The sequence below is a fragment of the Macaca thibetana genome, chromosome 7, assembly GCF_024542745.1.
Source record: "Macaca thibetana thibetana isolate TM-01 chromosome 7, ASM2454274v1, whole genome shotgun sequence".
In the NCBI taxonomy this organism is placed as follows: Eukaryota; Metazoa; Chordata; class Mammalia; order Primates; family Cercopithecidae; genus Macaca; species Macaca thibetana.
Window position 1 is genome coordinate 143,199,491 of NC_065584.1, and position 11,384 is coordinate 143,210,874.

The 11,384-nt window shown below is 37.3% G+C and overlaps 1 protein-coding gene across 4 annotated transcripts in view; it reads left to right on the forward strand.

The window, feature by feature from the left end:
- The window catches only part of MINDY2 (MINDY lysine 48 deubiquitinase 2), an 89,880-nt gene that overhangs the window by 77,754 nt on the left and 742 nt on the right, over positions 1-11,384 (forward strand). For 2 of the 4 annotated variants that reach the window (XM_050796821.1, XM_050796823.1), the window contains 2 exons: positions 1,743-1,937; positions 4,382-11,384. The exon at positions 4,382-11,384 is cut by the window's right edge and continues 742 nt beyond it. In XM_050796821.1, coding sequence (XP_050652778.1) covers positions 1,743-1,937; positions 4,382-4,510 — 324 coding nt within the window. In that variant the 3' untranslated portion in view covers positions 4,511-11,384. The remainder of the gene's footprint in view (positions 1-1,742; positions 1,938-4,381) is intronic. The other 2 variants (XM_050796822.1, XM_050796824.1) reach the window with 1 other exon arrangement.

Genomic DNA, 11,384 nt, shown 5'->3' on the forward strand with positions numbered 1-11,384 from the left:
AGCCACCCCACCTGGCCACAGGCAAAAACCGTTTACCCATCCTCTGTATTATTTAAAATTATCTTATTTTGAGGGTAGATGGGGGAGGAGGTACACAGACTGGTCAAATTTTAGTCAGCACTGACTCTTAATAAAGTGGATATTAACGCTTGACCAAAATGCACTTTTTCTGATAGAAAGTAATCTGAGTGTGTACATGGGAGTAGGAAGGAGATGGTTAAATAATTGAGTAAGACTATATGATGGCTACTATGTTGTCTTTAAAAATCATCTTTTAGAAGAATATTTAATAATCTTGGGAAATTCTTATTTTTTAAAACAGAAGACTTTTAGGACACTAAATGGAAAAGAAAACATTGCAGTAGTTTCAGAGGGTTGGTTTGAATTTGTATGGGAATGTAGAAAAATAATAATAAACTACTGTTAACAGTAGTTGTCCTGTGTAATGATATTATGGTGATTTAAATTTTGTTATTTATGGTTTTCAGTTTTGTCTGAATTGCCTATAAGCATGTGTTTCTTTTGTAAATGGGGAACTTTTAAAAATTCTTTAAACCAATTTACTTATTTATTTATACATGAAACAGGGTCTCAGTCACCTTGGCTACAGTGCAATGGTGTGATCACAGCTCACTGTAGCCTCAACTTTCTGGGCTCAAGTGATCCTCCCACCTCAGCCTCCCCTACATGTAGCTGGGACCACGGGCATGTGTCACCATGCCCAGCTAATTTTTTGTGTGTTTTTTGCAGAAATAGAGTTTTGCCATGTTGCTCAGGCTGGTCTCAAACTCCTGGGCTCAAGCAGCCTGCCCGCCTCAGCCTCCCAAAGTGCTGGGATTATAGGTGTGTGCCGTTGTACCTGGCTCCCCTCTACTTTTTGTTTTGTTTTGTTTTTAGCTTTCTTGACTGCCTATATATGGCTTCCAAAAACAATTTCAAATACGTTCCCCCCAGTTTTTTTTTTTTTTGCGACCGGGTCTTGCTGTGTCGCCCAGGCTGGGGTGCAGTGGCATGATCTTGGCTCACTGCAACCTCCGCCTCCCAGGTTCAAGTGATTCTCCTGCCTTAGCCTCCTGAGTAGCTGGAATTACAGGTGTGCACCACTACACCTGGCTAATTTTTGTGTTTTTCATAGAGATGGGGTTTCACCATATTGGCCAGGCTGGTCTTGAACTCCTGGGCTCAAGCGAGCCACCTGCCTTGGCCTCCCAAAGTGCTGGGATTACAGGCGTGAGCCACCGCGCCTGGCCTCCAAAAATATTTAGAACAATGACAGAATCACTGAAATAAGTTCATAGCTCCCCAAGGGAAATACTTAGGAAGGTAACTGTCATTTTAATATTTAAAATAAAATGGTTTTTATTTTATTTTAATTATTTGTCATTTTATATTGTTTTCTTTTTCTTTTTTTGTTTTTATTCATTTTTATAGACAGGGTCTCTGTCACCCGTGTTGGATGGAGTGCAGTGAGGAGATCATAACTCACTGTAACCTCAAACTCCTGGGCTGACACAATCCTCCTGCCTCAGCCTCCCAAGTAGCTAGGACTACAGGTGCACATCACCACACGTGGCTGATTTTTAAACTTTTTTTGTAGAGACAGGGTCTTGCTATATTGCCCGGGCGTGGCATATTTTTTTAAAGCCATTCTTACAGCTTTATAGATATAGCATCTATATTTGCAGTCATTCATTCTTGGGCAAAATCTCATGGCTAATGATGGTTATAATTTAATTTCTTAGGATTATCTTATGGCATTATCTCTACAACAAGAACAGCAGAGCCAAGAGATCAATTGGGAACAAATCCCAGAAGGAATCAGTGATTTGGAACTAGCAAAGAAACTCCAAGAGGAAGAGGACAGACGGGCTTCTCAATACTATCAGGAACAGGAACAAGCAGCAGCTGCTGCTGCTGCTGCTTCTACACAGGCTCAGGTAAAAACTAGTGTTCTGAGTCTTAAATGTGATGATCACAGCTGGGTGCAGTGGCTCACACCTGTAATCCCAGCCCTTTGGGAGGCCGAGGCAGGCAGATTGCTTGAGGCCAGGAGTTGGAGACCAGCCTGGCCAACATGGCAAAACCCCGTCTCTACTAAAAATACAAAAATTAGCCGGGCATGGTGGTGAACACTTGTAATCCCAGCTACTTAGGAGGCTGAGGTAGGAGAATTGCTTAACCTGGAAGGCAGAGGTTGCAGTGAGCTGAGATTGTGCCGCTACACTCCAGTCAGGATGATAGAACAAGATTCCTTCTCAAAAAAAAAAAAAAAAAAAAAGGCGATGATCACCTTAGCAGTAAATTTCACTTGAGATAAAAAATTTTAAATTAGGTATTAACTCTTCCATTTTGTTAGGAATTTAGCACCCATGGGTTTTATGACATTGTCCTAAGCTTGTATCTCGTTTAGTAAAATATTTTCTCCTGAGATTCTGATTTTCAAATTTATTTCTAAAATTCATAATAGCTGCCAAGAAAATAAGTCAATTTGGACGAAGTCCTTTCTATCAACTAGAGGGCAGTATGAGGTACTACTAGAAAAAATATAGACTTTGGATCCAGATAAATGTAGATTTGCATTTCCTGCTCCTGTCTTTCCTTCTAGTTGCAATCTCTTGGATGACATCCTCTGCCTCTCTTAGCCTCATTTTCCCTATCTGTAAAATGAAGAACTCTTAAGTTTGTTGTGAACAACAAATAATATTAGGGCTTAGCCCAATGTTTAACATGTACTAGGTATTCAACAAAGATTGACATCTCCCTACTTTTCACTTTCCGTAAACCGTTTAAAGCACTTAAAATATAATGGTGAGATTCTACATGTTAAATCTCATTTCATTAAGTTAAAAATATTCCCCTCCTTTTATATTTATACCATGCCAGACTGCTGTTCTTTTTTTTTTTTCAGATGGAGCCTCACTCTGACGCCTAGGCTGGAGTGCAGTGGTGCAATCTCGGCTCTCTGCAAACTCCACCTCATGGGTTCAAGCAATTCTCCTACCTCAGCCTCCCAAGTAGCTGGGATTACAGGTGTGTGCCACCACGCTCAGCTAATTTTTGTATTTTTAGTAGAGATGGGGTTTCACCATATTGGCCAGGCTGGTCTCAAACTCTTGACCTCAAGGGATTCACCCACCTCGGCCTCCCAAAGTGCTGGGATTACAGGCGTGAGGCACCGTGCCTGGCCTAGACTGTTCCTTTTGATTCAGATATACAAGAAATTCTGATTTGGGCATACAAAAAAAGCAAGATGCCCTTTTAAGTCTCATAAAACTAAATATAGAAGTCCCCATTAAAATAAGTATAAAATTTCTATTTCTAGCTCAAATATTGACTACTCCAAGCTTAATAGTTAAATCCTACCACGTTATGCCTAGCTTTTCACTCAAAAAAGGTGTCTTATTTCACATTCCACACTCCCAGTTCTCAGGGGTTCTTTTCTCCTTTTAAGATCTGTTTATTATGGCTGGGTGCGGTGACTCACACTTGTAATCCCAGCACTTTGGGAGGCCAAGACAGGTGGATCTCGAGGTCAGGAGTTCGAGACCAGCCTGGCCAATATGATGAAACCCTGTCACTACTAAAAATATAAAAAATTAGCTGGGCGTGGTGGCATGCACCTGTAGTCCCAGCTACTCAGGAGACTGAGGCAGGAGAATCTCTTGAACCAAGGAGGCAGAGGTTGCGGTGAACTGAGATCATGCCACTGCACTCCAGTCTAACAGACTGAGACTCAATCTCAAAAAAAAAAAAAAAAAAAATCTGTTTATTATGGAATTTAGTGAGGTTTTGAAGAACTATTATAGTTTATCAAAAGGTGTCACTTTCTTTAACATTTTCTAAACTTTTGACAAATGTGTCTTCAATTTGACTTTAGGCAATATAATCTTATGTTATTTACTGTTTGAAATACTGACTTTGGGATGCCAAGGTGGGCGGATCAAGAAGGCAGGAATTCGAGACCAGCCTGGCCAACATAGTGAAACCCCGTCTCTACTAAAAACACAAAAAGTTAGCCGGGCGTGGTGGCAGGCACCTATAATCCCAGCTACGTGGGAGACCAAGGCGGGAGAATCTCTTGAACCCAGGAGGCGGAGGTTGTAGTGAGACAAGATTATGCCATTGCACTCCAGCCTGGGCAACGGTGCCAGACTCTGTCTCAAAAAAAAAAGAAATTTTATTTATTTAGAATAATGAATGCATTAATTATATCCAGAATGGTAGAGGCAACTGCTCATATACCACGTAATATAACAAATCTTTATACCAATAGCTAACTTCTTTTTCCATCAGTGATTCCTTCCACTGTTATGATTTTTGTTTCTATATAACCATGAATAAGTCCCTTAGATTAATTTTTTCCTGCGTATTTTTCTTAAAGCAGGGCCAGCCAGCACAAGCCTCTCCATCAAGTGGAAGACAATCTGGGAATAGTGAACGTAAACGGAAGGAACCGCGAGAAAAAGATAAAGAAAAAGAAAAGGAAAAAAATAGCTGTGTTATTTTGTAACAAGTGTTGGCTTCTGTTGGAACCACCTATATGTCTTGAGAAACAAAACCACAGGACGAAAGGAAGAAAACCCGATCAATACCGTCTGTGCCTGATTTCCCAATGGATTTTGTTCATGTTTTTTCAGGGGAAAGGTTGTTACTTAGTTACAATCAGACTTTTTCAAGTCACACAATACACTCTTTATGAGCTGGAGTTTCATGTTACAAGTTGGAAATGCTGTGTGTTGTCATTCGTGAAAAATACTGCACTTGTAGCCAGATAAGCAAATCACAGCAAATTTTGTGTCATAGTGACATTCATAACTCATATCAGTTAGTAAGCTATTATATCTTCTGTTCTAACAATGAATGGAGGTAATTGATTTAGTCTGATTCCTTCCTGAAATCTAAATATTAGCACAATAGTTTCTGAAATTTTACAATGTTAAATTATGATCTAATCCATGAGAAACCACGGGTTTAACATAGGGATTCAAAAAAAAAAAACAAAAACAAACAAAATAATAGGAATAAATAACCCTTAATTGTATATTGGACTAGTTCAGCCCTTAAACAGCTTTACCTTTATTTAGGAATGTACATTTTAGGTATTATCTTGAGAATTGATCATGGAGCTTAGATTTAATTTAGATAGCAAAAATAAAGATTTGTATTTCTTTTCCAATAGCAAAAGGTTGCATAACACTAATACTTATAACCTATCAATATCAGATATTAATGACTTTGTAGTGTTGTAAAATTTTGAGGAATTTTGGAGTCTTTATCATAGGTAACCTGGACCACAGTTACTATTTATTGGCAATGTGATTGAGTATATGGAGGAAAGCACAGTGGATGCTAGGCCTTGTAAATATGGGGATGTAGAAAAGCAGATAGTTCAGTGTCTACCTTTTTCTAGTATTACCTTGAACCTTAAATTTTAAGTCATGTTTATTGCTAGAAAATTAAATGTACTTATTAAAACCAATGAAAAAGCACATTTCTGAAAGGAAGTTAGAGATAATCTCTGTGTCTTGTGAAAAGACATTAATAAAAATCTGAGAGGGCCAGGTGCAGTGGCTCACACCTGTAATCCCAACACTTTGGGAGGCCAAGGCGGGCGGATCACCTGAGGTCAGGAGTTCACGACCAGCCTGACCAACATGGTGAAACCCCATCTCTACTAAAAATACAAAAGATCAGCCGGGCATGGTGACGGGCGCCTGTAGTCCCAGCTACTCAGGAGGCTGAGGCAGGAGAATTGCTTGAACCCGACAGGCGGAGGTTGCAGTGAGCCGAGATCGCACTGCTGCACTCCAACCTGGGCAACAAAGCGAGACTCCATCTCAAAAAAAAAAAAAAAAAAAAAAATCTGAGAGTAGCTAAGAATTTGGAGGAATTAATGTAAAAGCAATCAGAGTTTTTAACTTATGGGAACCAAATAAAACTATAACCTCTTATAGTGTTTATAGAACTCAGAAATACTATTTATTTAACTTTATTATGAGGCCACACATATTTTCCTGTGTTTCTATATATAGTTTGGAAAACTGTCCTCAATAGTCTGTTTTATATGCCTTATATTTAAAAGTTTGTTTTAGTCATTTTGAAAGACTATTGCTGCTGCAAATAGTTGTGTACTTTACATTCTAAGCTTCAGTACATTTCTTTATTTAAGAGCATCATAATCTGACCTGAGCATCCACTTGGAGAATGTTTTTTTGTGTGTGTGGTCTAGGGTGACAAAAGACCACAGAAATGTGTGGTCTGGATTTTTTCAACTACGTCATTAACTTTATGATCCTAGACCAGTTATAGGATGAATCTATATGTAAAAATAAAGTCTTATTTATGGAAGGAATTATTCTAAGGGAAAAATCCAGGGTCAAGCTGTATCTTTTATGTCCTCTATATTGCATGTCTATTTCTGTTACACAATTCGTTATTTCTTCAAATTTCCTATGGTAGTATGATAAATCATCAAAGAACCTGTTTGGGATATAAAACTCTGATAGAAAATATTTCATGAGTATCTTGATTATAACCTAGAATATGTATACATTAGTAATAATAACCCGATATACTGCAGAACTCTCTATTGGCTCAAACAGGTTGACCTCAATCCAAGTTTACTCTTGATATCACTATTGGCTGAAGGTGGAAACTCAAACCTCAGGGTTTGTTTTTCTCGGGACAGATAGTAGTGATAGTGCATTATATTTTAATAAGAAAAACCAGTAAACCTTGAGAAATTTTAAAAAGCATAGTTGAGGCATATTTTTTCATAATTATATACTTATCTATTTATTGCCCACGGAAAATATATGTGTAGAAGTATTTCCTCTGTTATTTGTTACTATCTTCTTAATTTGTTCCAAAGAAAATACTGCCATACTGCATTCCCTCTGGAAGGAAACAAAACAAAACAAAACTCACTCAAAACCAGCAGTGCTGCTATCAGATAAGTAGATGTCAATATATACTTACGAGGAAAAACTAAAAAATGTAATGTGTTAATTCAGCCTTTTTCTATGTAATATTTCCAAGTCAGACTTTCTTACATTCCTGGAATTTAGTTTGATATACCAAGAATAATAATGATAAAATGTTTGCTTTGATTACTGTGGGGGGAAAAAATGAAATGTAAATTGTATTAAAACACACAAACTTTTCAGAGATACTGGTTTCCTGTCCTTAAAGGGTATAAAGAATTTAGATCATGCCTGTAATCCCAGCACTTTGGGAGGCCGAGGCAGGTGGATCATCTGAGATCAGGGGTTCGAGACCAGCCTGGCCAACATGGTGAAACCCTGTGTCTACTAAAAATACAAAAATGAGCCAGGCATGGTGGTGGGCACTACTTGGGAGGCTGAGGCAGGAGAATCGCTTGAACCCAGGAAGCAGTGGTTGCAGTGAGCTGAGATCACACCACTGCACACCAGCCTGGGCAATAGAGCGAGACTCCGTCTCAAAAAAAAAAAATGTAGCGCTGTGTCTTTATTTTCTTAAATTTTGCCCAAGGTAACATTATATATCCAGCCATTTCATTGCTGGTTTGGGTACATAGGATTTTGATAGTGGTATATTAAAGTCTCTCCTTCCAAGTATTTTGTAATACTTGGAAATTATTAGATGTATACTGCTAACAAAAGTTAGAACTTAAACATCTTTGTTTTTATCATTTATAGCCTAGATTAGGGACACATTTGCATCCAGCACATCATCGTTAGATTTGAAAATAGGCAGATGAATGAACAAATATGGTCACTGCACTGTCCTTTTACTTTCCGAGTCTAAGTATATTCCTTAAGGTTAGTAACCAGAGTCGTTATTGAAAATCTAAAATTTTTCTTCATGTCTAATCCCACTGCATCCACAATGCTGTGATCTGTAGTACATGATCAACACTTACTGTACGTGTGTGTTTCTGAAGCAAGTTATCAGGACCTCTGTTAGAGTCTCAAAAGAATTCAGAACTTCCCTTCAATTTAAGAATCACCATTTTAAGAATACATGTGTACATATACACATTAAGCAGTATGAGGCAGCTAAAATTGGCATTGGTTTTACACTGGTCCAGTGTGCTTAGGTAAAGTAAATTCTTCCGTGTTTCAAGGTCAGGTTCAGAGTTGAATGAAGCATAGATTTAAGTTTAGGATTAGGCTTTGGAATATATCTTGTTTTTATTGTCTCATATTTCTAATATTGACTACTTATCCCATATTATGTGTCAAATTCTCATATTTCAAGTTCTTTCTCATACTTCTTGATCTTGGCTTAACTAAAGAAGTTAATATCAGAGACTAGTTGACCAAACCCAAGATTAACCATTTTGCACTTGCACAAAACCTTCTTAGCATTTTGCTTTCAATGAATCAGAAAGTCAGTTCACTAAGAGATGGATCATGAGAGGAAAGAGAACTAGAAGTCCAATAAATAAGAAAATAATTATTCATATATTAACATTGACATGTGAACTACATATCTAAAATCTTGCTGGAGAAAAATCAAGGCAAGAATTTCCAGAACTGTCCGCAAATAGCTCATTTATTTAAGTTTTGTTAAAAAGCAAAAGTGTGGCCGGGTGCGGTGGCTCATGCCTGTAATCCCAGCACTTTGGGAGGCAGAGATGGGCGGATCACTAGGTCAGAAGATTGAGACCATCCTGGCTAACACGGTGAAACGTCTCTACTAAAAAATACAAAAATACTAGCTGGGCGAGGTGGCGGGCGCCTGTAGTCCCAGCTACTCGGGAGGCTGAGGCAGGAGAGTGGCGTGAACCCGGGAGGCAGAGCTCGCAGTGAGTTGAGATCCTGCCACTGCACTCCAGCCTGGGCGACAGAGCGAGACTCCATCTCAAAAAAAAAAAAAAAAAAAAAAAAAGTGAATTGATTTACATTTGATTAACTTTTCCTATTCCATGCACTAGTTATTTTAAAACATGATAAAAACCTTCTGGGCATTACCTATCACACAGTACTTATGCATAAACTTAGTAAAATTACTAATGTTTGATAAAATAAGATGGAGGCATAACGAATAGTCTACAATTTGTATTTTAAGGAATTGGACATGAACAATTCTAGATCATTTTGTGTCTATAAACCTGACTTTCTATCTTGCCTTGGGCAAACTTTCTGTGCCTCAGTGTACTCTAAATATGTGAAGGATGCTCTTTTTGATTAAGTGTTTTGCACTCCTGAATAAAGGGCATAGTATAAGCACAAAGTATGACTTAAATTATCACAAATATTACATATCCTATGTTCTTCAGTGTGCACACTTTTTTCTCAATAACAAAATGTATCTTGTCAGTTTTTTTTAATGCTGTCAAAATTTGTAGTTTCTTTGAGTATGGCATCATCTCTTCCCAAATGCATTTTACAGTTGCTTTTGTGTTCTATAGACTATATATAGAGTCAAAATCAAGAGTATTTTGGGAGGATCAGAAGCATTTAAAAATCTATTTTTTTCTAGTATCTTTCACAGATCTAAATATTTAGATTCTCTTTGCCTTTTTCTCCATGAAATAAAGTACAGTGGTATAAAATTACTAATACAGTATATAACCTTTGTTTGCATTGGTGGAATTCATTTAGATCTCTTAAGTGCTATTATTTTAGGGCTATATAAATTGTGTTTTTAGTGTAAAATGTTACTTGATAATGTGAAGTTAAATCCCTTTTAGAAAGTGACTGAAAATGGTAAAGGAACTCGACAGAATCTTAGAGTTCTTAGGTTCTCTGATTTAGTATCTTTTATTAATGATGTCCAACCCCTCTAAGACTGTTGAGAAAACATGAAGAATTGAGGTTACTCTTCTCAGGTGACACTTTAAATATTAAAATCAGAGGCTTCCTGAACAAAACAAATTGCAAAATAGAGACAATAACATGAGAGAGGCCAAATGCAGGACTCTGGTAAATTTAACTTATTTTGAATATCTTATCTAAATTTTAGTTCATGCATGTTCTTACTTAATCCTGGTGTTTCTGCTGTTAGATGTTAGAGTTTAATAAATTGTGATATGCATATATTTTTTTACATGAAGGATTCTAGTTTCTAATTTTACTTTTCTGATCTCAAAAAAATTAAACTTGAAAAACAGGGTAAAATTCTTCAACTATTGCCTCAAGTTCAGTTTTGTCCTATTGTCCTGAAAAAGGAGATTTAGACTTGTCTGCCTAACAGGTATTTTTTAGGGCATGGTACTATCCCAGAGAAAGTGTTGAGATACCATGGCAGAAATATAAAATCTAAGCTTTGAACCCCAGTAGACTTCTTATTCTGCCAGTAAGTCTCTCTACTGTATCTAATATTCTAAGGATTTCTTCAAACCACTTAATAATTTGTCACCATTAACTTTAATATCTGGTTTTAATCTGCACTGTAATATCCTGCTTTGAGAAGAATGCCTCATAAATCAGGGAAGTACAAAACAAAATGTTTTGGAAGGTGATCCTGGCTCCTTTGGCTCTCATAATTGTTTTATAACTGTAAATAAAAAGTCAAGAAACTGGCCTGCCGCGGTGATTCATGCCTGTAATCCCAGCACTTTGGGAGGCCGAGGTGGGAGAATCACCTGAGGTCAGGAGTTCAAGACCAGCCTGGCCAACATGGTGAAACCCTGTCTCTACTAAAAATACAAAAAAAAAAAAAAAAAAAAAAAAGGGTGTGGTGGCATGTGCCTGTGATCTCAGCCACTGGGGAGGTTGAGGCACAAGAATCACTTGATCCTGGAAGGCAGAGGTTGCAGTGAGCCAAGATTGCCCTACTGCACTCCAGCCTGGGTGACAGAGCAAGATTCTGTCTCAAAAAAAAAAAAAAAAAAAAGTCAAGAAACTGAAATTCTCAGTTAAGTTCTCAAATCGGTGACCTGTCAAAATAGGCCTTGTAACTGAAATACCTTACGAAGCAGTTCTAACTAATGTAATGTGTTTTTTAAAAATGTTTAATGAACCTTACATTGTGAACATAATTGCAACATGTTTTAAGACTTAACAGTATTTAATCCTTGAAGACCTGTCTTGTATGTCTCTCAATTTTGTCAGAATTTTTATTATTGTTTTTCACATATGTGAAATAAGCATTTTTTTCAGGGTATATAGAGTATCTTTGTTTTACATATTTTTAAAGATGAGTTTTTGAAAAGCCCTCAGAGGTTTTTGTTAAAAGACTATCTTGCTTAATAAATGACAACTTGTTACAGATTCACACATTACAAGTAGGACAATATAACAGGAGATTGGTGTATGACTGCCTCACAGCAGTCAGCAAAAAGGATCATGTTTGCTTGTGAAACTTCAGAGGTACCCTGAAAGTCATTTCCTGAAGCTAGTGCATGTGAATCTTTTTCCTTGAATTGTGCAGAATAATTGGATTGAGGCACATAT